Raw genomic sequence first — 27,266 nt, 5'->3', positions numbered from 1 at the left:
ACTATCAATGGCTGTGTTAAAGGGTCACATGGAGACTGTCCAAGGAAGGCTTTACAATAATAATATAGTAAATAGCCAGGTGTGGTGGTGCACGGCCTATATCCCAGCAGCTGAGGAGGCTGAGGCAGGAGGATCTTGAGTTCAAAGCCAGCCACAGCAAAGCGAGGCACTGAGCAACTCAGTGAGACCCTGTCTGTAAATAAAAATACAAAATAGGGCTGGGGATGTGACTCAGTGGTTAAGTGCCCTGAGTTCGATCCCTGGTTACCCCCCACCCCAAATAATAATGTAGTGAACAATTGTCTGATTATACTAAAAATATATATTGTATCCAAAGACAGTTAAAAATGTTCCCCTTACCTTTTCTTTCATGCTGGGAATTGAACCCAGGGCCTTTCCCAGGCTAAGCATAGAGTCTATCACTGAGCTATACCCCCAACCCTGTATTCACTCTTTTTAAAAATATTTTTTTTTTAGTTGTCAGGGGACCTTTATTTATTTACTTATTTATGTATTTATATGTGGTGCTGAGAATCAAACCCAGTGGCTCACACATGCCAAGCAAGCACTCTACCACTGAGCCACAACCCCAGCCCCACTATATTCACTATTTAACTACGTATGGTTCCATGTCTCTTATAAGGAGAGTGCACAGGAAGATTCCATGTGCCTCTGTTTAGGCTGTCAAGTTATTATTTTTATCTGTTTATTTACTTGCTTTCCCTTGATTAAAAAATTCCATGGTAGTACAGGAAATATGTGATATTGAATAAAACTGTCACTTCTGAAAATATGCAGTTAATGGCATTATATAAATAAAATTTAATAAATATTGTTAATATTTACTCTTGAAACATATGTTCAATAATTCCAAATTTAAAATAATTCTTACAGAACCAGGTACAGTAGCACAAATGTATAATTCTAGCTACTCAAGAGGCTGAGGCAGGAGGACCACAAGTTTGAGGCCAGTCTGAGCAACTTACTGAAGACCACATCACAAAATAAAAAGGGCTGGGGATGGAACTCAGTACTAGAGCACTTGCCTACCATGCAAGGGGCCCTGCGTTCAATCCTTCCCTCCCTCCCCCGAAAAGCTCTTACAAATATTTACTGCTATTTCTACATCTTTGGCCCCTTTTCTGACATAGATTTTAGAACAAACGCCATAATCTGTTCCCTTTTCCTATTACATGTCAGAGTAAAACAGAATAGAAATATCAACTTTTAAAGACAAACAGGCACTGGAAAGGAAATCAAGTGGAAGAAGCCCCTGAAATCCCAACTTCAAGTGGGCAAGTTGACCACTTTGAATCAAGTGCAGGATTTTCTTTTCTTTTTTTTTTTTAATATTTATTTTTTAGTTTTAGGTAGACACAATATCTTTATTTTACATTTATATGGTGCTAAGGATCAAACCCAGTGCTCGTGCATGCTAGGCGAGCACTCTACCACTGAGCCACAACCTCAGCCCCAAGTGCAGGATTTTCTATTCCATTCATGGGGAAAAAGAGAAAGAGAAAATGGAGAAGACTCAAAAGCTCCGAGTGTCAGTATTGATTCCTTAGGAATCTGGAAACCAGAATCTTTTTGAGGCAGTGCACTATTTTGGTTTTCTCCACCTGCCTGCAATTCTTTAATCTGTGGGGAGATGCTGAGACGCTGAAGAAATGTGCATAGATCATCCGTGTCATGTAGCCAAAGCAAAAAAGCAGAAGGGGCTGATTTTTTTCCTTTTAATTAATGGGAGGGCTATTCACTTTGGAGTGCCTCCATCTCCCTACTTGTCACACAAGAAATACTCACCTGACTTTAGGGCTGCCAGAGGGGAAAAGAAAACTGAAGTTGAGAGAACTAAGTGTATGACAACAGGTTCGCAGCACAGCTTATATTGGGGGAGAACAAGTTCTGAGGGCACTAAGGATATTGGCAACAGGAAAACTGAGGGTTAAATTTCACAAGAACGGAGGGAGGTGGCTTTGTGGGGTCTCAGACTGGGGGAGGGGGCATGTGTTTGACAGGCTTCAATGGGACCATTGTCTCTGCCTTGGGATACAGAAATCATTGCTATTTGTCGTGCATGCCTACTGTGCGTCAGGCTCCTTAGATAGTCATTTCATTTAGTCTTCACCTAAACCCAGTAAGAGGAACACTATCCCAGTTTGCAGATGAGAAAACTAAGGCTCCAGTTAATTTGGTCAAGGCCACCCAGTTGGAGAAATGCCACTCTCCTCATCTGTAAACTGAGGAGTTATTAACAGAACCAGAATCCATCGTCTGCTGGTTTGAATTGCTTGAAATCGAGCGTGAGAATACACGAAGAGAAGAGGCCCTGGACTATTCCGATCTACCGACAAGTGAGCTGGGCTTTTCCAGACTTTTGTTTGGGTTCGTTTTTTTTCAAGGTTTCTAAAGCGCAGGCGCGGGAGGTTAGCCACCATCTTCCGGCGCCCCTTGAGTAGTCCGTGGTCGCCCTCTGCTGACGTGTGTGGCAACTTGCGGAGAGCTAACATTTCCGGGCCTGAGGGTGGATTTATCTCGCCTATAGAGGGCGCCCTTCGTCGCGCTGAGTAGGCCCACTCTTGGAGTTTCTTCCTTAAGAACTTCCTGTCTGATCTCTATGATCCATCCTGTTGCGATGGGCGAAATTCCTAAAGTTTTCAATTTACAGTAAACAAAAGAGACCTGCTCCAACCCGGAAGTGAAAACTGGAGCCTGACCTGAGTGGCTTCCAGCGCCGGCCGACCGGAAGAAGGCAGAAAGGAAGCTGCAGCCATGGCTGTGGCTGTGGCCGCGGCGGGAGTCTTTACCGGCTCGGAGCCAGGCCCCGCGGAAGAACTCGCCAAACTTGAGTATCTGTCTTTGGTGTCGAAGGTTTGCACCGAGCTGGATAACCACTTGGGGATCAACGACAAGGACCTAGGTAAGCTTGAGGAGGTCTCTGCGGCCTCAGAGATGAGGTTAAGGAAGGAAGAAGCCGGGTGATTGATGGGCCGACGGTGTGTGTTCGTGTCGGTCTGTCACAGGTTTGGACCCAGAGAATCTGTGGCGGTGGCTTCTGCTCGAGAGGTCCCCTCTCCCTCGGTCCCGTCATTTTATTAGAAACCATTTTCCAAAGCTGTCAGTGAAGCCTGGGGCTGCCATCTCTGCTTGATACACCCTTCCCAAGTTATTAAACAACAGCAGCAGCCGCCGCCACAATGAGGATGATAATTATGGGTGACATTTACCGAGTGTTCACTGTGTCAGATAGTATGGTCAATTCTTTATTTATATTATTCTATTTGGTCTTCACTCACTTTTTTTTTTTCTTTTTTTGGTACCGGCAGTTGAATCCAAGGGGTCTTAACCACTGAGCCACTCCTGAGCCCCCCCCCTTTTTTTTTTAATTTTTCATTTTGAGACAGGGTTTCGCCAAATTTCTCAGGGCCTTTCTAAATTGCTGAGGCTGGCTTTGAACTGGGTATACTCCTGCTTCAGCCTCCTAAGCCGCTGTTCTCGCCACTCTTTTAGATAGTATCCTTTGAGCTCTGTGCTTTACCATATCTCAGATAGCTGTCATTTAGGCGTTTGGGGGCAGACTACATCCAAACTAAAAAATTAGAAAAGGCCACCGACCTGCAGCTAAGGTCATAGGCAGATGGAGGTGAATAGGGATGGGTAGAAATCAAGAGTATAAGTGACAGAATTGCTTTTGATGGTACAAGGATGTTTCAGCTATTGTAACAGGAGAATATGACCATAGATGTAACTAACTTTAGAGATTGATGGTAGGAAGATGAGTGAGAGAGTGCCATTTGTTTTCAAAATGAAAATGTAGCGAAATTACCAGATGGAGGAATGGTGGGAAGGGGCATGTGATAAGAGGGCTGGAGATACAATATTTCAGTGCTAGAGGGTGTGTGAGGCTCTGGGTTTGATCCCCAGCATTACCAAGAAAGGGGGTGGCTGGGTGTCAAGGAAGTTAGATTCCTGACCTTGGATAAGATACTTAGTTTCTCAGAAGCTGTTTTTCTCAACTGTTAAGTGGGATCATAATATTTCTTCACAGGTTACTATATAGCACCTTGGAAGATGCCCTGAAGCCAGTTCATTTTAGTTCATTTTTTTCTTGGCCTTTCAGTCAAGATGTGCCTATCTTATACAAATCAAGAATCCCCTAACCCAAAAACACAAAATCTGACACTTTTTTGAGTATCAGCATAATGCTGGCAATCTGAATATATTGCTGCTTGCTTTGGGATCCTTTGAGTATGGAATACTGGGCACCAAATGACTTAATTGTCCCTCCGCCTTTCTCTAAAGAATGTTGCTGAAATCAGATTGCGTGGGTTCCAATCTTGTCTCCACCAATTATTACTGGGAAAGATGGTGTCTCAAACACTATAAAATAGGACAATAACAGTACCTACTAATGAGAATTGTTTTGAGGGTCTTGGGGATAACCCATATAAAACCCTTAGTTTAGTGCTCTGCAGATAATAATGTTCAAAAAGTGTTAACCATTAGCATTGTTGTTATTAACTTTGTATGTGTGTGGAGGGGCTACTGGGGATCGAATCCAGGGGCTCACATATGCTAGGCAAGTGCTCTATCACTAAGCTGCATCCCCATTCCTTTTTTTTTGTTTGTTTGTTTTTTGAGACAGGGTCCTCACACTGAGTTGTTCAGGCTGGCCTCAGATTTCTCCCTCAGCCTCCCAAGTAGTTGGGATTATAGGCATGTGCCATCCTATGCTCTTAGTTTGTTATTATGCATAAGCATTATGCTTAGTATCATTACAAAAAAAAGGCAAATCCTACCATGGAAATGGTGTGGTAATACCAGTCAACCAGATCTTCCATTTATTTATTTATTTATTTATCTATTTATCTATATATTTATTTATTTTAGGATTAGCATTCAAGAAAATAATCATTAGTAAATTCTTGTGGAACTCACAGTGTGAGGTTTATTATCTCAGCCTATGTTATAATGTGCTTCTTTTCTGAAAGTCTCTTTATGAATAAATTGCTGTAATATTAGAAGTATTTTTGTTCTTTTTTTTTTTTTTTTTTTTTGGTACTGGAGATTGAACCCAAGGGTGCTTTACATCCCTAGCCCTTTTTACTTTTTCTTTTTAGACAAGGATTCACTAAGTTGCTGAGGCCCTTGCTAAGTTGAAGAGTGAGGCTGGTCTTGGACTTGTCCTCCTGCCTCAGCCTCCGGAGTCACTGGGATTATAGGCATGTGTCACCATGCATGGCTACTATTAGAGTTTTAAGAACTAAGCATGTTTGAGGAGACAATTTTGGGAACAATTAAGTCTTTCATCAACTTGGAAATTATACCATCCAGTATCTGCCTGACTTTTACATATAGATTGGGTCGGACCTTCTGGAAACCATAGAAAGCATTCTGTGTGTGTCTGTATGTATATGCATGGGCTCATGCTTTTGTACATTCTCACCTTTAGAGTCTGTGTGGCAATGTGCATAGCTGATAGTTTTGTTTTGTTTTTGTGGTACTGGGGATTGAACTCAGGAGCACTCTACCACTGAGCTATATCACCAGCCCTTTTTATTTTTTAATTTGAGACAGGATCTCACTAAGTTGTAGAGGCTGCCCTTGAACTTGTGAACCTCCCATCTCAGCCTCCTAAATTGATGGGATTATAGACATGCACCACTGCACTATGCCATAGCTGATAGTTTTGTGAGTAGAGGGTATGACAGTCTGGGCAAATAGGTCTTCTAGTTTAAATGCACTCAAGGACTTGATTGAGCTGTTTTTAAATAATGTTTTCATTTATAAAAAATTGACTAGAACATATATGGATAATCTCAGCCATCTAAATTTTCTTTCTTTACCTTCACTAGATGATAGTCTTTGGCTTTTATGACTGTTGGATAACCTGATTAGTTTTTTTTTCACTGTACTTAAAACTAATTTCTTGCTCAAGTTTCTATTCTTCATTCTTTTTCTCATTTACAGCCGAATTTGTGATCAGCCTTGCTGAGAAAAATACTACCTTTGATACTTTTAAGACTTCGTTGGTCAAAAATGGTGCAGAATTCACAGTGTGTATATTTGAAGACTATTTTTTTGTTTTGATGTCATTATTGAGTTTAAATTTTGGGAGGATTTAATGGTAGGATTTGGATGTAGGAAGGAAGCAGTTTGTATATGCCTATTAAATAAGCCATTTAATGTGTAATGTTTTCATGCCATGAAGCAGTGGTGATGAAGCTGGATTTCCTGTGCCTCCTTTCTAGGAAATTGCATTATGATTTCCATCATTAAATATTTTTGGATGTTTACATTCTTGTTCTATGAATCAGAAAGTCTGAAACAAGAATCTAGGTTTTAGAGGTGATGCTAAAGAATAGGAAATAAAATGGTTGAAGGGAACTAAATAACTTTTCCACTAAGGATTCGTAAAATTAGCATTCTCTAAAGCTGCTATTTCTAGCTTCATGTTGTACCAGGTTGAATTTTGTGTTCATTTGTTCCATTAGCTAAATTCAAGTGCGTAATTATCCCTCACATTCTTTTTTTTTGGTACTGGGGATTGAACTCAGGGGCACTTGACCACTGAGCCACATCCCCAGACCGGGTCTCACTGAGTTGCTTACCACCTTGTTTTTGCTGAGACTGGCTTTGAACTCACAATCCTTCTGTCTCAGCCTCCTGAGCTGCTGGGATTATAGGTGTGCACCACTGCACCCAGCTCTTACATTCTTTTTCTTTTCTTTTCCTTTCTTTTTTTCCTTCCCTTCCCTTTCTTCCCCCTTTCTTCCCCTTCCCCTTCCTATTCTTTCCTTCCCTTCTTCTTCCCTTGTCTTCCTTCTTTCCTCCTTCCCTCTCATTCTTTCCTGAGGATTACACCACTGAGCTATATCTACAGTCCTGTTTATTTTGAGACAGGATCTCCCTAAGTTGTAGAGGCTGGTCTTGAACTTGTGCTGTTTCTTACTCAACCCCCTGAGTAGCTGGGATTACATGTCTGTGCCATACCTGAACCCTTACTTTTTTTTTTTTAATCTTTTTTTTTTTTTTTTTTTTTTTTTAGTTATAGATGGAACATAGTATCTTCATTTTTCTTTACTTATTCATTTTTATGTGGTGCTGGGGATCGAACCCAGAACTTCATGTGTGCAAGGCAAGCACTCTACCACTGAGCTACAGCCCCAGCCCCTTATACTTATTTTTTAGGTGTATGTGGACACAACGCAATACCTTTATTTTTATGTGATGCTGAGAATTGAACCTGGGTTCTGCGCGTGCTAGGAGAGCGCTTTACCGCTGAGCCACAATCCCAGCTTTTTTTTTTTTTTTTAATTTTTTTTTAGTTGTAGTTGGACATATACTTTTATTTTATTTATGTATTTTTATGTGGTGCTGAGGATTGAACCCAGGGCCTCATACATGCTAGGCGAGCACTCTACTGCTGAGCCATAATCCCAGCCCCCTTACTTTTCTTTTCTTTCTTTCTTTTTTTTTAAATATTTCTTTTCAGTTGTAGATGGACACAATCAATACCTTTATTTATTTTATTTATTATTTTTATGTGGTGCTGAAGATCGAACCCAGTGCCTCACACGTGTTAGGCAAGTGCTCTACGTCTGAGCCACAACTTCAGCCCCTGATCCCTTACTTTTCTAAGCATGTTTAATCACTGATTCAGGGTTTGACAATTTTTCTCCTGTATTTTTTTCAAAGGATTCTCTTATTAGTAACCTTCTGCGTCTCATACAAACCATGCGACCTCCAGCAAAGCCTTCTGCTAGCAAAGGTGAGCAAAACTTCCAACTGAACTTAGCCTCCAGAATGGTTTAGATTGTGAGCACCTTCTAAATTGTTTTTATTTTTGTCTGTGTAGCTGCTGAGCAAGTAAATGTTCATAAGAATTTTTCAAATGACTTAAAACAAAATTAAAATTATACGACATAATCAAGTGAGTACTGATGTACTCCCCCTCTATATGTCCAGAGTTTGTTGAGGTTTTGAAGTTAATGTTTAGAAAATTAAATTGTATATATAATAACTCTATGGTTATGTGTAGCAAAGTTCCATGTTCTTTTTCAGGTTAATTCAAATCTAGGGCTGGGGATGTGGCTCAAGCGGTAGCGCGCTCGCCTGGCATGCGTGCGGCCCGGGTTCGATCCTCAGCACCACATACAAATAAAGATGTTGTGTCTGCCGAAAACTAAAAAATAAATATTAAAATTCTCTCTCTCTCTTTAAAAAAAAAATTCAAATCTAATATTGAATTTACTTTGTAATCTGTAATATTTAATAACGTTAAATATATCTTTTTTTTTCTCTTTAATTCTTTCTTGCTCTTCAATGAATTAAGATCCAGTTGTTAAGCCAAAAACCGAAAAAGAAAAGCTGAAGGAACTTTTCCCAGTCCTTTGCCAGCCAGACAACCCTTCCGTTCGGGTACGGACCCATTTTGAAAATGTCTGCTATAAATGTCTTCCATTCCTCTTCTTTGTATCATTAGTAATTTTATATATTTTTTAGTAATTTTAATAATTGTTTACCTTTGTTGTTCCATGTTTCTCAAAATGAAAATATGCCATCACTCCCTGAGCATGTTCTATGTATCGAATAGTGTTGAAGGGTTTAGAGAATGATATTTAGAAGAAGTGAGCTTGGGAATTTTGGGAAGCAGTGATTGAGATATAAAGTACACATGAAATGATAAGGTTCTGAAATAGGTGACTGGTGGGTGAAATTAGACTTTTGTTCCATTACTTGCTAGAGGAGCAATTTTTTTAAGGTAATTTGGTTTTTAAAACTCATTTTAGCTAATTATCTATTGAGTACTTACTGTATGCCAAGCACTGTTCTAAGTACAAGGTAAAAAACAGTGAAGAGAACAGATAAGCGTGTCTGCCTTTTTGCAGATTATACCCTAGTGTTGGGTGAAGAGCTAGAAATTAACATATAAATAATCTAGTGGGGGAAGAGACAGATAATAAACAAATAAGCATAATTGTCCCACAAAAAGATAGATAAATAAGTGTGTAATATTTGCATAAATTACATCCTTTTGTATACTTTATAGTTTATTTTTTGGTTTTGTTTTGATACAAGGATTTGAATCCAGGGGTGCTTTTTACCACTGAGCTACATCCCTGGCCCTTTTTATGCTTTTAATTTTGAGACAGGGCCTCTCTAAGTTTCGAGGCTGTTCTCAAACCTACCTCAGCCTCCTGAGTCTGGGATTACAGGTGTGTGCCACTAAGCCTGGCCTTCCATATACTTTAAATCATTTCTGTAATACCTAATACAACGTAAATGCTATATAAATTGTTACTACTATTCTGTGTGTGTGCTGGGGATTGAACCCAGGAGTTCTCTACCATATCCCCAACTTCCCCTCCTTGCCCTTTTTTCTTTTGAGACAGAGCTATGGAAAATAATAAATTGGGAGGAAGTTGGGGAGTGCTTTGGGATAGTTGCTTTTTATAAATTTTAATATCTGAATTCTAGTTGTAATTATTACTTTCATGCATTCATGAGAGAGGTGATTAATATATAATTGCCTTCGTTAGGATTGTATTAAGGTCAAATGGGATTTAGTACATGTAGACATGATGCTCAAGAACCTTTGCCCATTCCTTCTGGTTGTCTCCAATCACATTAGAAATCTGTGTCCCCTCTGCTTCCTTCACATAGGTTGTTAGTGATGTGGTGGGTGGTCAGATTTGTAGATATAGCTGAAATACATACTGATTCTTGAGTAGTTTGTTTTCCCTCTCCTCCTAACTTTGCTGGCCTTTGTCCCTTCAGACCATGCTGGATGAGGATGATGTGAAGGTTGCTGTGGATGTCTTAAAAGAACTGGAAGCTTTAATGCCCAGTGCAGCAGGCCAGGAGAAGCAAAGAGATACTGAGCACCGGTTTGTCTTAATGTCCTTTTCTTTGGAAGTTTTGAATACTGTGATAATTGTATCTTGTGGACCAGTCAAGCAAAATTTAAGGCAAATTTACAGAATCTGAACAGGTCATGTATCCTAGTCTTGGATCTCTTTTCATTGCTCACTGCCAAGTGTATTTATGCATTAAATGCTAAGATGTTCAGAAGATAGAAATTGGAGTTGAAAGACTAAAGGTTTGTGCCATGATCCATTATTGGCCTACAGTGATGTCATAATCATTGAAATGCTTAATTCATTTTAGCACTTAGTAGGTGTTTACCATGTGCATGGCACTGTACTGGGTGCTTAGGGATGCAAAGATGAAATTGGGCTGATTTCTTTTTCAAACAGGTACTTGTTGATTTATTAGGGACAGGACAAAAAAAAAGAAGCGGAGTCGAAGCCGAGACCGTGACCGTGATCGTGATCGTGACAGAGAACGAGATAGAGAGCGAGACAGAGACCACAAGCGGAGACATCGATCCCGTTCTCGATCACATTCTAGGACCCGGGAGAGGAATAAAGGAAAGTCTAGATATCGGTCCAGGAGTAGAAGTCAGAGTCCCCCCAAAGACAGGAAGGACCGTGACAAGTATGGGGAGAGAAATCTGGACCGATGGCGGGATAAACATGTGGACCGCCCTCCCCCTGAAGAACCTGCCATCGGGGACATATACAATGGCAAAGTTACCAGCATCATGCAATTTGGATGCTTTGTGCAGCTGGAGGGACTAAGGTAATGTTGGTATTCTTTCAGAATGAGGGCAGAATGTCTTTTATTACTGGCAGTTTTCACATTCTAAAAAGTTATGATCAATGTCATATTAATCAAATCAGCTATTCCTGGTTCTTAGAAATTAACTTTTCTGTTTGTTTTGTGGTGCTGGGGATTGAAACCAGAACCTCGTGTATGTTAGACAAGTACTCTACCACTGAGCTATATCCCCAGCCCTTGACTTTTTTTCTTTTTTCTTGTACTAGGGATTTAATCCAGGGGTATTTTACCACTGAGCTATATACCCAGCCCTTTTTACTTTTTTATTTTGAAACAGGGTCTCACTAAATTGCTTAGGGCCTCTGGCTAGAGTTGTGGCTCAGAGGTAGGATGCTTGCCTACCATCCATGAGGTACTGGGTTCAATCCTCAGCACCACATAAAAATAAAATAAAGATATTGCATCCACCTATAACTAAAACTAAAAATAAATAAATAAATAATTGCTAGGGCCTTGCTAAGTTGCTGTGGTTGGCCTCGACCTTGTGATTCTCCTGTCTCAGCCTCCTGAGCTTCTGGGATTACAAGTATGAGCCTCTGTGCCCAGCTAACTTTGACTTTTTAAATGAAATGCTTCAGAGACATTTATTTCTTCCTCTGCCTTCAGTAGATCTTCCCTTTGCTTGTTAGGACAAATGAGAATTGTCCCTCTTTCTTCCCCATTATTCAGTATCTTCTTTAGAAAGGTGGTAATACCACCTTCTTGGTACTTATCTCATGAGCTTAAGACCATTTTGTTTGTTTATCTCCAATAAGGGTTGGAATTGCTTGGGGAAAAGGTGTTTTTTGGCATGCTCCAGATGTGTCTGATTCTCTCTTAGGAAGCGATGGGAAGGCCTGGTGCACATCTCTGAGCTCCGGCGGGAAGGTCGTGTGGCCAATGTGGCTGATGTGGTGAGCAAAGGCCAGAGGGTCAAGGTCAAAGTGCTGTCCTTCACAGGGACCAAGACCAGCCTGAGCATGAAGGTAGGTGAGATGTCCAGCCTATTTCTACATTTGATGACTAAGGGAGTGTGAGACAGCAAGTGAGATAACACCCTTGTTTCTCTGCCCTAGGATGTAGATCAAGAGACTGGAGAAGATCTAAACCCAAATCGACGTCGAAATTTGGTTGGAGAGACCAATGAAGAGACCTCAATGCGGAATCCAGATAGACCCACTCACCTTTCCCTTGTCAGTGCCCCTGAAGTAGAGGATGACTCACTGGAGCGCAAGCGCCTCACCCGCATCTCTGACCCAGAGAAGTGGGAGATCAAACAGGTTGGGGCTATTAACTTTCATGGCTACAGTCATCTATTATGTAGAGTGGTGGTTAGGAGTGGGGACCCTGGAGTATGATGGCCTGGGGTGACTTTTGGCCACTTACTAGTTTGTGATCCTGAGTTAAGTTCTTGTTCCTTTTTGTGACTCAATGCCCTCATTTGTAAAACAAGTCTAATGATGGTGTTGTGGGAATTAAACAGATGAATAGAGTTGAAACTCTTAGGTTCGTGCCTGGCATATGGTAATTGCTATTTAAGTCTTTGTTATTATTTTCATCATTCTTTAGTAAACATTAGAACTATGATGTGTCAGGCTCTGTTTAGTGCTGGGGCTACAAAGACAAAAATTTCATGATTCCTACCCTTGAGCTCAAAGTCCAGTGGAGGAGACAGAGCTAAACAAACACTTGTGAAGGGTTACATGTCATGTAAGAATAAGAATATATAAGAATAAGAAATATAAAGAGTACTATGGAAATAAGGGAAGGGACAGGTAATTCTTCCTAGGGATAATACCTTGGAGCTGATGCTTTTCAGCACCTTGTCATAGTGCTCCCCAGAGATGGGATATGTGACATTATAGGCTCTGACATTGTGGGTCAGAGGAGGAAAAAAAACCCGTGGTTTCCTGCATGAAACCTCTGTAATTAACTGCTGGAAAAGAGTTTTGATTCTGACATATTACAAATGCTGCCTCTGTCCTTTGGCTAGATGATTGCTGCCAATGTTCTTTCCAAAGAAGAGTTTCCAGACTTTGATGAAGAGACTGGCATTCTCCCTAAGGTGGATGATGAAGAAGGTAACTAGCCACTTGGATTGACCAGGATATTGGATTGGGAGGATAATGGCAAATTGAGTCATTAGACTGGGCTGTCTATAGTTTAACCTAGTGGTTGTAAATCATTTGTTCCTTGGGTCTCACCACTCATCTCTTGATATAAGCAAGAAGGTCATTTGCCTGTCAAGTGTTCATGTTATTGGGCTGGGGATGTAGCTTAGTGGTGGAGCACTTGTCTTGCATGCATGAGGCTCTGGATTCAATCCCCAGCACTGCAAAAAAGAAAAAAAGTGTTTATATATTATGCTGATTGCTTGTAATAAGTTCTTATTTTAGAGGGACTGGGGTTGTAGCTCAGTGGCAGAGCACTTGCCTAGCACCGCATAAAAATAAATACATAAAATAAAGGTATTGCTGGGCATGGTGGTGCACACCTGCAATCCCATGGCTGGGGAGACTGAGACAGGAGGATCAAGAGTTCAAAGCCAGCGTCAGCAATGATGAGGCACTAAACAACTTAGTGATATCCTGTCTCTAAATAAAATACAAAATAGGGGGCTGGGGCTGTAGCCCCTGTGTGAGGTACTGGATTCGATCCTCAGCCGTACCATTTTTATTTATAAAAATAAATAAAGATACCATGTGTCCATCTATAACTAACCAACTAAATAAATAAGTTTGCACAATATGCCTGGGGTTGTGGCTCAGTGGTTGAGTGCCCCTGAGTTCAATCCCCAGTACCAAAAAAAAATTTTTTTTCAATAAAAAATAAAAACTATTGTGTTCATCTACAACTAAAAATATTTAAAAATAAAGTTGTACAGTTATATTTTGGGGAATAAATTTGATCTCATAATCTTAATAATTATTCTGAAATCCCTGGATCTACTTAGATTATTCTGAGTTGCCCTGGTAACAACTATTAATTGAACCCATTAGTAATTTTTTTAATTGTGAAATAAATCCTGTAATGGAGCGTATGTAACTAGTATAGCAATAATAATTGAACTCTTGTGTACTCACTGCCCAGTTGAAGAAGTAGAAAACTACCTGCACCTTTGAAGTCCTTATATGCCCTCCTCTGATTAAATCTTACTCTTTCCTCCTAGGGGTAACTGCCATCCTAAATTTTGCATTAGTCATTCACTTAATTTTCCTTACTGTTTTTTCATCTAGATATCTATCCCTAAATGTTGTATAGTTAGTCTGTTTTTTAACTTAATTCATTTGTGGATTTTGTTTTGTTTTTTGCAATGCTGAGGATTAAAACCAAGGCCTTGTGTACTTATGTATGTGCTAGGCATGCACTCTACCACTGGAGCTACACCCCTTGGTTTCCTTTTTCCTTTTTCTTTTTGTGACTCTCGTATTTTTACTATTTATTCTTGTTCCTATTTATAGTTGTATTTCATATTTTCATTGCTGTAAAGCGTTATATAAATTTACGCATTTTACATTCTTTTTTTTAACTGGGGATTGAGCCCAGAGGCACTTTACCACTGAGCTACACCCCCAATCCCTCTTAATACCAGTTAAAATAGCAAAACATATATTTGCACAGGCTTAGTTTTTTGTTGATTTTGCTTATTTCATTTTTTTGTTTTGTTGTGTTTTTGTGGTAATTGGGATTAAACCCAGAGTACTTTACTGCTGAGCTACATCCCTATCCCTTTTTATTTTTTCTTTTGAGACAGAGTCTTGCTAAATTCCTGAGGCCAGCCTCAAACTTATGATCCCTCTGCCCTAGTCGCTAGAATTACAGGTGTGGCCACCATACCTAATGTGGCCTAGCTTCTTTTGAAAGCAACTTTGATCAGTTCTTGGGCTGGAGCACAAATGCCCCAGAAATGGCTGGGGAGTTTTCGGTGGGGGGGGGGGGAATAGACACCTGGGCTAGTTTCACTTGCATTGCTGTCTTTTTGACCTTGGAAACTATTTTTGATTATGGTGCTAATAGAAATTAATTGTTTGGGTGAAAATAATTATTCATTTCTCTTATTTGTTTATGACTAATTCTTTTCTGGGTACTTTTAGATGAGGACCTTGAGATCGAACTGGTTGAGGAAGAGCCTCCATTCCTGAGAGGGCACACCAAGCAAAGCATGGATATGAGCCCCATTAAAATCGTTAAGGTAAGAAGTGCTGGGACTTCAACCTGGAAATGTCCCATAGACTTCTTAAAGGAATAGGTCAGATTATCAGAGCTGTGTAAGTAGAACTCAGGCCACTTAAGATATTACTTACTGTTAGGCAAAGTCTAGAATATTTTTGTTTTAAATGGAGATTGGCTGGGCTCTGTTGCTTTTGCTCTTTTAGTTTTTGTTTGAGCTCATTTTGGGAAGAAACGGAGATAAATGAGAGTATGGATCTACTCTCATTGCCTTTGCCTAGATTCCTTAGGGCTCAAGTCATTATCTTGCAGATTCAAAAGCAATTTTCTTTTCTTTTTTTGGTACCAGGGACTGAACTCAGGGGCACTCAACCACAGAACCTCATCCCCAGCCCTATTTTGTATTATATTTCGAGACAGGGTCTCACTAAGTTGCTTAGCATCTCGCTTTTGCTGAGGCTGGCTTTGAACTCATGATTCTTCTGCCTCAGCCTCGCCAGTTGCTGGGATTATGGGCATGCACTACCGAGTCTGGCTCAAATGCAGTTTTCAAGGGGTCATTTGGTCAGTTTTGTCTTGTCCCCTTAATAAGCTATAGCCTGGGTGTTGGAGGGCAGAGCCATGAGGAGAATGCAAACCAGAATCCATAGAACTGTTAAAAACTTTTAGGTGTGGGGAAAACACCCATGTAATGCTTACAATCCATTTATGTAACTCTTCTGTATTGTTCCTCCCATGTGATTATCTCATAATTGCTTGACATTAGTGATAGGGAATTGACCATCCCTTAAGGAAGCATATTTCATCTTTGGATGGTTCTGATTGTTCTTATGGTTCTTTTGTTCTTATGGTCATACAGGAATTCTTTTCTGTCTCTTTTTTATTCCTTCAGACATTTAGAGGTTGCACTGTTCCTAACTTTTGGGGTTCTCATCATCAAGCTAAAAATCTCAATTCTTTGAGTGATTTTTAAAATTTTATCCCCCTGTGCTGCAGTTTATCCATTTATTTTATGTAGTCTAGAATTTTATTCTAGCTGTGGTCTCATGTTTTAGATTACAGTGTCTTAACATCTGCATTTTATTTCCCAGGCATTTAATGCATGTTGCTTTTTCTTGTGTTGCTTTAGAACCCAGATGGCTCCCTCTCCCAAGCAGCCATGATGCAGAGTGCCTTGGCCAAGGAAAGGCGGGAACTCAAGCAGGCCCAGCGTGAAGCTGAGATGGATTCTATTCCCATGGGACTCAATAAACACTGGGTTGATCCTCTGCCTGATGGTAGGACCCTTGGAGGGGCTATACCTTTTTTAAAAATCTGAGCCTTTACATATACACATAGAAGGCACTGCCAGGACACATTGAAAATTTAGCCTCATTTTTCCCCTTCCATTAGAGAATGTTTGTTTTCTTGGCTTTTTTTTTTTTTGGTATTGAGGATTGAACCAAGGGGCACTTTACCACTCATCTACATCCCCATCCCTTTTTATATTAAGACGGGGGCTTGCTGAGTTGCTGAGGCTGGCCTTAAACTTGCAATTCTCCTGTCTCAGCCTCCCAAGTTGCTGACTCTAGGTATATGGTTTTTTTTTTGAAACAAATATTTAAAATGTTTTAGTAACTCTGGTCAGATAATTAGATTGGCTGGATGTTTATCCTAAATATTTTAAAAGTTTTGTTCTAAAAATATTGCAACTTTTTACTTATTTATTTTGGTATTAGGATTGAACCCAGGGGTTTTTAACCAATGAGCCATATCCCCAGCCCTTTTTGTTTTTGTTTTTCTTTTTTCTTTTGAGACAGGGCATGACTAAGTTGCTTAGGGCCTTGCTAAGTTGCTGAGGCTGGCCTCAAATTTGAGATCCTCCTTCCTAAGCCTCCCAGGTTGCTGGGATTATACCATGCCTAGCGAAAACCAACTTTCAACTTTCCTTTTTGCAGTGGCATGCCTATGATCCTAGCTACTTGGAAGGCTGAGGCAGGAGGATAACAAATTTAGGCCAGCCTGGGTAACTTAGTGAGACCCTATCTCAAATGAAAAATAAAAAAGAACTGGGGGTGCAGCTTAATGGTAGAGTGCCCCTGAGTTTAATCCCCAGTACCATATACTTCTTTGTGCAGTAAATATTAGCTAATTACTGGACATGTCATAACAGATTCTTATTAATTTGCATTAGGCAATTGAGGATACAACTGTGAATTACATAGACATGATCCTTGCTCTTAGAGGCAGGAGAGATGGACATTAACCAAATAACTACCAACTAACTAATTAATTAATTATATCTTGGTCAGTGCTCTCTGAAGAAGTACGGGTAGCATAATTGGCTAGTGGGGGTGTCATGTCACTGGGGAAGTTGAGATATGAAGGATAAATAGAACCTAGTTTATCAGAGGGCGTTGGGAATGTGTTTGAAGTAGAGGAATAGCTGGCGTTGTGGGGTTAGTAGAGGACCTTATAGGAAGTTTGTGTAGCTGGAGAATAGTGAGTGAGGGGCAGGAGTTGAGGCAGAATTGGCAGGCCAGGGCTTTATGGACGGCATTAGGAATCTGAGTTTAATTCTAAGTGTACTGGGAAAAGTGTTGAAAAGTGTTCAGCATGAAAATATACTAAATGGGGGAATGGCATGATCAGAGGGTCATTCGGGGTACCCTAAAGACTGAGTTACTGAGCAAAGTAAAATGTGAGGTGAATAAGAAAGCTTTAAGAGGAAAGAGTAGTGGCTTGAACACAGAAGTAGCAGACAGGTAGAATGTGCTTGAAAAATGTGATTTGTTGACTGAGGGAAAGGAAAATAGAAGTGGGCAAAGATGACTTTTGGGTTGAGTGATGGTACTTCTGGGAATGGGGGCTCCAGAGGAAAAATAGGTTTATGAAGAAAGATTATGAATTCAGTTCTAGATTTGTAACTAAGGTAAGTAGAGGATATCTTAGGTGAGGTATCAAGTAGGATGTTAAGTATAATAGAGAGATCTGGGTGGAGGCAGAGTTTTGGGAATTGGGTTTGGATAACAGTCTGGCTGTAAGTAATAGATATTCAAAATATTATGTTGTTTTTTTAAAATTTTTTTTTAAAGTGAGAGAGGAGAGGGAGAGAGAGAGAGAGAGAGAGAGAGAGAATTTTTTGATATTTATTTTGTAGTTATCGGCGGACACAACATCTTTGTTTGTACGTGGTGCTGAGAATCGAACCCGGGCCGCATGCATGCCAGGCGAGCGCGCTACCACTTGAGCCACATCCCCAGCCCTCAAAATATTATGTTAACATTAGAATGTTGGGAGTATTCATTTATTGCTTTTTTAAAAAAAAAAATCCTCTTCTCAGAATAAGCCATGACCCTCCTTTGTCCTTTTTCAATGTTCTTTTATTTGCTTTAGTAGACTGAAGTTTGTGTGGTGTTGAGGGGTGGTGTCCCTGTAAATGGGGATTGAACTCAAGTCTTTTACCACTGAGCTACATCCTCAGTCCTTTTTAATTTTTATTTTATTTTAAGATAGTTTGAGATAGGATCTTGCTCCTTCCTCAGCCTCCAAAATTGCTAGGCTTACAGCTCGTGCCACCACACCAGGCTGAAGCATATTCTATAACTAAAAAAATATTTAAAAAAAATATATATATATATTTTTTTTATTTTTTTTAGTTGTAGATGGACACAATATCTTTTTTTTTATTTGGTGTTGAAGATTGAACACAGGGCCTCATGTGTGCAAGGCAAGTGCTCTACCATTGAGCTACAACCCCAGCCCTGAAGTACATTGTTATAGCATATTTTTACCGTTCAAAGTTGTAATATATTTGCTTATTTTGAAGAGCCACTAAAATTCTGTTGATTCTTTTGCTTCTTATTCAAGTCACAAAATTCCGTGGTTAACATTAAGCCAGGTGAAAGAAACTAGACAAAACACCACATATCCAATGAAATATCCAGAATAAGTTAACCCAAAGAGATAGAAGGTAGACTAATTAGTTGCCAAGGGAAGGGAAAAGGGGGTAAAGAGATTTCTTTTGGGGGTGATAAAAATGTTCTAAAATTAGATGGTGGTGATGGTTGCACAATTTTGTGAATAAACACTAAGTCACAGAGTTGTCACTTGAAAAGAATGATATCAGCCGGTGTAGCGGCGCATGCCTGTAATCCCAGCAGCTGAGGAGGCTGAGGCAGGAGGATCTCGAGTTCAAAGCCAGCCTCAGCAATTTAGTGAGGCCCTAAGCAACTAAGTGAGACCTTGTCTCTAAATAAAATATAAAAAAAGGACTGGGGATGTGGCTTAGTGATTAAGTGCTCCTGGGTTCCATCCCCAGTACCAAAAAAAAAAAAAAAAAAAAAAATGATATCATATATAAACTATATCTCAATAAAGCACTTACTAAAAAAAAAAATATATATATATATATATATATATTTTATTTTATTTTTTTTTCCCTAGGATCAAACAATCAAGTTCAAGTCTGACCTCTCTCAACTAACCTTCCTTTTTTCTATTAGGAGGTATCACAGATTGTAGCACCACTTATTAGGATCTCTTCCCCTTGCCTATCCCCTATTTCCCCTTCTCTGTCCTTTTCTTCACATTAATTTGTTTCTCTGAGTACTGTTGGTCAAGAATTAGGCAGAACACATGTGCCAACCTACCATTTTGTTGATTCCTTTGATTTATCTTGAGGTAACATGAGGACGCTACTCACTTGCCTGTTTTCCTTTACAGCGGAAGGCAGGCAGATTGCTGCCAATATGAGGGGGATTGGGATGATGCCCAATGACATTCCAGAGTGGAAGAAGCATGCCTTTGGGGGCAACAAAGCTTCTTATGGGAAAAAGACTCAGATGTCAATCCTTGAGCAGAGGGAGAGCCTGCCCATCTACAAACTGAAGGAGCAACTGGTTCAGGTGGGAAGTGCTTTTATTATGTATTGGTGATAGGGGAATAGAGGTGTTTGCTAAGAGGGATGGATGGTGTTTTAAAATTTGAAGTAATCAGACAAGTATGTGCATATTTGAAGTGGCTCTTTCAAAAGGCATAAGGAAAAAAAAAAAAACTAAACATTTCCAAATACTTTTTAAAGAAATGTGTATTATTCTATACTTCTTTGTTTTCCTATGAGGAGACAAATCTTTTAATTGGGCACCCTGGATCAGTTCTGGTGGGTGGAGTATTATGGCACATGGAACAATAGCCCTGGGCAGTAATTAAAAATAGGTATACTCAGTAAACCATGGCAAAATCTTTCTTTAGATACTTCTTTCCATCTCTGGAGTTCTAATTTTAAGATCATCAAACCTTCCTGGAGGTAACCAAGTGTACTAGCTTTCAGTGAATCCTTTCAATGGTATCTCTTGTGTATAAGCAAATATAAATATATGTGTATATTTGGAAGGTGGTACTGGGGATTGATTGAACCCAGGGCCTACACACATGCTAGGCAAGCATGCTTCATCTGAGTTATAGCTCAACCCTTTTTATTTCTTTGAGACAGGATCTTGCTAAGTTGTGCAGCCTGACCTTGAATTTGCAGTGCTCCTGTCTCAGCATCCCACATAACTGGGATTATAGGCATTCACCACCATGCCAGCTCATAGATTGTCCCTTTTTTTAAAAAAAAATATTTATTTTTTAGTTGTAGTTGGACACAGTACCTCTATTTATTTTTATGTGTTGCTGAGGATTGAACCCAGGGTCTCACACATGTTAGGTGAGCACTCAACCACTGAGCTACAACCCCAGCCCAGATTGTTCCTCTTTTAAAATACATTTTTAGTGCTTTTTTGTGTGGATATGCTTATTTAATTACTACTTCTATTTATAGACATATAGGTTGATCACAATCTTTTGGTTTTACAAATAGTGTGAAAATATGAAATAGATAATTTTGGAGGGTGAGGTATTGGAGATTTGGGAGTGGTGGTGGGAAGAACACTTTTTATTATTTTAAATTTGCTGTTGAATTCTTTATATATTGACTTCTTTATATATGTGTGTCTCTTTTCCTTGTTTAGTGTTAGAACATAAGCATTCATTATTTTACTCCTGTGTAATGTGTGGCAAGTTCTAATGACTTGATTCAAATTCTGCTGCTTTCAGGCTGTACATGACAACCAGATCCTGATTGTTATTGGAGAGACAGGGTCTGGAAAGACAACACAGATCACCCAGTACCTGGCAGAGGCAGGCTACACTTCCAGGGGCAAGATTGGGTGTACCCAGCCCAGAAGAGTGGCAGCCATGTCCGTGGCCAAAAGAGTGTCGGAGGAGTTTGGTTGTTGCTTAGGTCAAGAGGTAGGTGGTTAGTGAAGCTACTCTGGAAATGCTAGAAGAAGAATAATATAAAGGCCCATACCTTTTCTCTATAAAATGAGAATAATACTACCTTTTTTCAGATTTCTTCTGAGGGAAAATTTTCATTGTTATCATCGATCTATTCAGGATCAAGTCCAAAGCAGATTTTACTAGAGGAAATAGATTCTTATCTATTTCTAGTAGTTATGAGCGCTAGTATGACTGGTTTGAAATCTTGTCTGATAATTGCAAAAGGGAGAGGTTTATGCCTTAAATTTTCGACTTCTGTTCTGCTTTAGGTGGGCTACACCATTCGGTTTGAGGACTGCACCAGTCCTGAAACAGTCATCAAATACATGACAGACGGTATGTTGCTCAGAGAGTGCCTGATCGACCCTGACCTAACTCAGTATGCAATCATCATGCTGGACGAGGCACATGAGAGGACAATTCACACTGATGTGCTCTTTGGATTGTTGAAAAAGGTAGTCTTTACTGACCCTTTTACTTAATGAAAACTGATTTCTGAGAACAGGCTGTGAGTACCTATGTCCTTTGGGTAGTCTTTTTGGTAAGCCACATTGCATTTCCCTTTAGACGGTTCAAAAACGGCAGGACATGAAACTGATTGTCACGTCAGCTACCTTGGATGCAGTGAAATTTTCTCAGTATTTCTATGAAGCTCCTATCTTCACCATCCCAGGTCGAACATACCCAGTGGAAATATTGTACACAAAGGAACCTGAGACAGATTATCTGGATGCGAGCCTGATTACTGTCATGCAGATCCACTTAACTGAGCCACCAGGTGAGAAGAAAGAATGTTTTTTTTTCCTCTAAGATAAAAATTTCTAATGTGAGTATACCTTTTAAATACTGGTCTCTGGAGATTCTGTAAGTCTCAAGATTGCATATTTAAAATGGTGGTGGTAGGTAGGCACAGTGGCAACACACCACAGCTGCACAGGAGGCTGAGGCAGAAGGATCACAAGTTTGATCACAAGCCTGGTCAACTTGGTGAGGCCCTGTCTCAAAATATAAAGGTCTGGGGGCATGGCTCAGTGCTTGTCTAGCATGTGTAGGCCTTGGTTCAATTCCTAGTATTGGAAAAAAAAAGAAGAAAGAAAGAAATGATGGTGGTCAAAGTGTAAAAGTGTTGTGCTGGGTTTAGATGCACCTATTTAAATATGGATAGATGATGATTTCTTGGTTTAGCTAGAGGTCAGAATGTGAATGTGTATTTTCTGTCATTTGAAGGTCTGTTAGCCTTGTTATAACCTTTGTGTAAAATACATACAAGCCAGGCACTGTAATATCTGGGACTCCAGATACTCGGGAGGATGAAGCAGGAGGGTTGTTTGATACTGGAAGTTTAGGGCCTGCCTGGACAATTTAGTGAGACTATCTTTACTTTAAAAACAACAATAACAACAATGCACACAAAGTAAATTAATGCTCTGTTCTCTTCATAGGTGATATCTTGGTTTTCTTGACTGGTCAGGAAGAGATTGATACTGCTTGTGAAATCTTGTATGAAAGAATGAAATCACTAGGACCTGATGTTCCAGAATTAATTATCCTCCCAGTGTACTCTGCTCTTCCCAGTGAGATGCAGACCAGAATCTTTGACCCAGCTCCTCCTGGCAGCAGAAAGGTAACATTGAGCTAAAATAAGATGCTCCTCTGTGCCCTGAAATCATGTGGTCTATGTAGCCAGCTGTGGAGGAGATTGCGTAAGTGCTTAAGGTGTACATGAGTCTTGTGTGTTCCAATTGTTTGATTGTTTAGATTGAACTTTGGGGTGCTTAATCACTAAGCCACATCCCAGCCTTTTTTTGTATTTTATTTAGAGACAAGAGTCTTGCTGAGTTGCTTAGGGCCTCACTAAATTGCTGAGGCTGGCTTTGATTCTCCTGCCTCAGCCTTCTAAGCCACTGGATTATATGCGTGCACCATCATACCTGGCTTGTATGATATGTTTTAGAGACTGGTCCAGCCAGTTTATCTAGGAACAGGGGTCTTATATATGACTTCTACTCTTCTGCCTTCATTTGCTAATTTTTTCTTTTTAATTAACATGTAATTATTCATATTAATTGTATACAGTGTGATATTTTGATATAAATATGCAAGATATAATGGTCCAATCAGGGTAATTAACATATCCATCATCCCAAACGAATTTGATAAATATTTTTTGACATCTATCAGGCTGTGAACTAGACATTTGGGTAGCAGTATAAGGAAAGGCCTCTCCATCTGCTGAGGGGCATCCACCAGTAAATAGGCCTTCAGCATATTATTGTGAAAGTGTTCTAGTGCTCAGATACCCAGAATGGTAGCATCCAACCCTGTCTTTTTAGAGGAAGTAAGGATCTAAGCTAATCATGCAGAACTGGTAAAGGGCAGGGGGACCTGCATTCTGGAGAGATAGACCTCATGTGATGGCGTGGAGGCTAGCAGAAGGGGCCAGTTCAAAGCTGTGTAGTTCCAGTAGCAGAAACTAAGTGTATGACTATGCTTGTAAGACAACAGGAAAAGATTAAAAAAAAATAGCAGTTTTAGTGAAATATGATATAATTATATACCTACGTCAGTTTTGTGCTGCTATAACAAGATACCTGAGACTAGATAATTTATAAAGAACAGATTATTTCTTATAGTACTGGAGGTTAAGAAGTCCAAGATCAAGGGCCACATCTGGCAGATAACCTTCTTGCTATGTTATCCCATGGTGGAGAGCACAGGGACAAGAAAGTAGGAAACACACAGATGAGCAGGGAAGGGGCTGAATTCCTCCTTTCATCAGAATCCCGATCCTGAGATGGCTAACTTGCTCCCATGGTAATGGTATTAATCTGTTCTTGAGGGCAGAGCCTTCCAGACAGATCCAGTCACCTTCTAAAGGTCCCACCTCTCAATACTATTACATTGGGGATTAAGTTTCCAGCACATGAACTTTGGAGGATACATTCATTCAAATCATAAAACAATTCACTTTTCTCAAGAGAACAGTTCAGTTTCTTTTGGTATATTTATAGGATTGTGTAGCCATCACCACAAAATTTTAGGAACAGTTTCATCATCTCAAAAAAGAAATTGTACAGTTTTGCAGTCATCCTCCCCACCATTCACCCCTCTACTTAGCTTTTGGGAACCACTAATGTAAACTTTCCATCTCTGTGGATTTGCCTATTCTATGCATTTACATTTCATGTACATTTATGTCTGCCTATACATATACATTTACATTTGCCTATTCTATTACATTTTACGTTTCATATAAATGAAATCATACGATATGTGGTCCTTAGTAATTGGCTTCTTTCACTTAGCATGTTTCCAAGATGCATCCACATTGTAGCATGTCAACACTAAATTTCTTTTTATTGCTGAATACTGTTCTATTGTATTGATGTACTACATTTTGTTTAGTATTCATCAGTTGATAGACATTTGGACTCTTTGTTCTTTGGGGCTTATCATGAATAATGCTGCTATACACACTTGTTTACAAGTTTTATGTATGTATGTATGTATGTATGTATGTATGTATGGGGAATTGAACCCAGGACCTTGCGTTTGCCAAGCAACCACTCTATGTTTGAACTATGTCCCCAGTCCTTTTATTTTTTGAACAGTGTCTTGTTATTGCATAAGCTGGCCTTGAACTGGCCATTCTCAAGCCTCAGCCTCCTGAGTAGCTGAGCTTATAAGCATGTATCATCTGTTTACAAGTTTTTTTTGGACATATGTTTTCATTTCTCTTAAATATATACCTAGGAGGTAAACAGATGAGTTTGAATAACACTAAAGAGTTCAAATAAATGAGACCTGGTGGGTACTGGGAGGTGGAGGGGAGAAGGTGAAGGAAAAGTCAGGCCTGACTCCCAGGTTTCCTACTTGGACATCTGGATGGAAGATGGTGCTGAGGAGATGAACACAGGAGGGGAAGCAGGTTTGAGGGGGGGAATAGTGAGTTTTTCCTCTATTTTATTCCTGGTGGTTGGACTTGTATTTTTTTAATATTATTTTAGTTGTTGATAGATTTTTCTTTTATTTATTTATATGCGGTGCTGAGAATCAAACTCAGTGCCTCACACATGCCAGGCAAGTGTGCTACCACTGAGCCACAGCCTTAGCCCCTGAACTTGTTTTAAAACAGGGCTTCTGTAGCTCTGGCAGGTAGAAGGCTTTTACGGCCAGTAAGATGCTGGAATGATGAGAGATATTTGGGTGCCTCCTAGCAATGATTTTTCTAAGCAATTGTATTTTATGAGCTGAACCTCTGGGTGGAAGAACAGTGGCAGAGCCAAGCTGAGAATAATAATCTTCTGGATAACATAGACTGCTGCACACAGACAAACCGTGAAATTCCTTTGTTGCCTCGTGGTTCATTTTATGATCGGAAAAAAATAAACAATCTCCCTCTTGTTCCACATATACATACAGCCCATTTTGTAGTCCAGATGTCTCGGTGGGGGGAAGAAAAATCTCATTTTGCACTGGCACATGTGATGCCAGGAAATTTCTGCTTTCCCAGGGTGCTAGAAAATTAAAATTGTAGTAATCAACATTGGATCTAGACAGTGAGATATGCAGCCATTTGCACTAAATGAAATTGGCTTCCATCAGCCTTAGCTCTTCACTATTCCACTTCTCTCAGGTACCGTCCCCTCTCCAATGTAACCTACCAGGTGAAGGAACCTTCTCTCTGCCCATTGGAGGCTGAGCTTGGATTAAATGTCATCTTAACTTGCTTGAAAGGAGATAGCTGCACACTCCCTAGGGAAGATGTCAGAGGTTGGAAGTCTTGTCATACCTTAGCTCACTCCAGCTGTGCCTCTCCCTCCTGCAGGTCGTGATTGCCACCAACATTGCAGAGACATCACTAACTATTGATGGCATCTATTATGTTGTGGACCCTGGATTTGTGAAACAGAAAGTTTATAATTCCAAGACAGGGATTGATCAACTTGTGGTGACACCTATTTCTCAGGTATGGTGGCTTAACTAGTGGCTTTCTTAAAAATCCTGGCTAAGGCCTTTCTGAAATGTTTTATGGTTCCATATTTTAAAATTGTTTTCAAAGATGAACTCAGTGGAACAAGAGAAAGATTCATGTTTATTATCTTTAGTGTTTCAACATTAAAATAACCTATGAAACATGAACTTCAAAGAAAGTTTGAATTCTAATATCCTGTTACCCAATTTAGTTGAAAAGAACATATTTTTTAATGGCCTGTACTTAGCTTTACATATGTAAAATAGTAATAACTTGTGAGACACAGTTCTTTAGTAACTATGGAATCATTTCCTGCCTAAATTACATTCTAAAATGAATTACCTGATCACTTTTTTGAAGGCAGTTTGGTAATAGAATATCCAGTTTTTTAAGTTCATCTCTTTAACCTAACTGTTCCACTTCTAGAAATATACAGGAAAGTTAAAAATGACCAAATACGTATTCAAAGGTAATGGAAAAGGATGTTTAATTAAAATATTTTTTTTATTAGGGGAAATTTGGAAAAATTTCTAAATGAGCTCCAAAAGGGAAAGATTTAATAATATATGGTATATCCGTGCCACAGAATGTTATGTGACATTAACCATTACTGTGTATCTATATTTAATAACATAAACATCTGAGATAAATTATTTGAAAAAAGCAAGCTATAAAATAGCATGAATGGTATAATCCAGTTTTTGTTTAAAAATACATGGTGTGCTTTTCTACAGAGTGGATATGAGTGAGGCCTGGCTGAGACTGAGTACATGTCAGCTAAATGTTAGCTAAGTTTTTTTGGGGGCGGGGTGGGGGGGGAGGGTGGTGCTATTGGTTTCTGTGCTGATAAGGTGGTATGCATTTTTTCTTTATATATTGTCTTAATATTTTATAATAGGCATGTGTTACTTTTGTAACCCATAAGGTTATCTTCATTTTGAGACTTAAATAACAGTGATAGTTAATGCTTAAAGGGCATTTATCAAATCTGACACTATTCTAGGTACTTTTTTTCTTTGCTAATACTGGGGAGCAAACCCAGGGCCTTGTACAAGCTAAACATGTATTCTGCCACCGAGCTATATCCCCAACCCCTGTGGGTACTTTTACATTCATTGACTTGGTGCATTCTTATCCCAGTTTTAGATATCAT

At 39.6% G+C, this 27,266-nt stretch overlaps 1 protein-coding gene across 3 annotated transcripts in view; it reads left to right on the top strand.

Moving 5' to 3' along the window:
- The first annotated feature begins 2,752 nt into the window (after positions 1 to 2,752).
- Dhx8 (DEAH-box helicase 8) overlaps positions 2,753 to 27,266 on the top strand; it is a 37,543-nt gene continuing 13,029 nt past the window's right edge. For 2 of the 3 annotated variants that reach the window (XM_076871590.1, XM_076871588.1), the window contains exons 1-17: positions 2,753 to 2,923; positions 5,974 to 6,059; positions 7,702 to 7,774; positions 8,339 to 8,424; positions 9,784 to 9,893; positions 10,282 to 10,647; positions 11,507 to 11,651; positions 11,742 to 11,945; positions 12,659 to 12,746; positions 14,760 to 14,857; positions 15,965 to 16,112; positions 19,540 to 19,721; positions 20,914 to 21,108; positions 21,408 to 21,593; positions 21,706 to 21,916; positions 22,581 to 22,762; positions 25,967 to 26,107. In XM_076871590.1, coding sequence (XP_076727705.1) covers positions 2,776 to 2,923; positions 5,974 to 6,059; positions 7,702 to 7,774; positions 8,339 to 8,424; positions 9,784 to 9,893; positions 10,282 to 10,647; positions 11,507 to 11,651; positions 11,742 to 11,945; positions 12,659 to 12,746; positions 14,760 to 14,857; positions 15,965 to 16,112; positions 19,540 to 19,721; positions 20,914 to 21,108; positions 21,408 to 21,593; positions 21,706 to 21,916; positions 22,581 to 22,762; positions 25,967 to 26,107 — 2,649 coding nt within the window. In that variant the 5' untranslated portion in view covers positions 2,753 to 2,775. The remainder of the gene's footprint in view (positions 2,924 to 5,973; positions 6,060 to 7,701; positions 7,775 to 8,338; positions 8,425 to 9,783; positions 9,894 to 10,281; positions 10,648 to 11,506; positions 11,652 to 11,741; positions 11,946 to 12,658; positions 12,747 to 14,759; positions 14,858 to 15,964; positions 16,113 to 19,539; positions 19,722 to 20,913; positions 21,109 to 21,407; positions 21,594 to 21,705; positions 21,917 to 22,580; positions 22,763 to 25,966; positions 26,108 to 27,266) is intronic. The other variant, XM_076871589.1, reaches the window with a different exon arrangement.

This window comes from Callospermophilus lateralis, chromosome 11, assembly GCF_048772815.1.
Source record: "Callospermophilus lateralis isolate mCalLat2 chromosome 11, mCalLat2.hap1, whole genome shotgun sequence".
Taxonomy (NCBI): Eukaryota; Metazoa; Chordata; class Mammalia; order Rodentia; family Sciuridae; genus Callospermophilus; species Callospermophilus lateralis.
The sequence above is the reverse complement of the archived record's forward strand: the minus strand, read 5'-3'. Positions and strand labels throughout refer to the sequence as shown.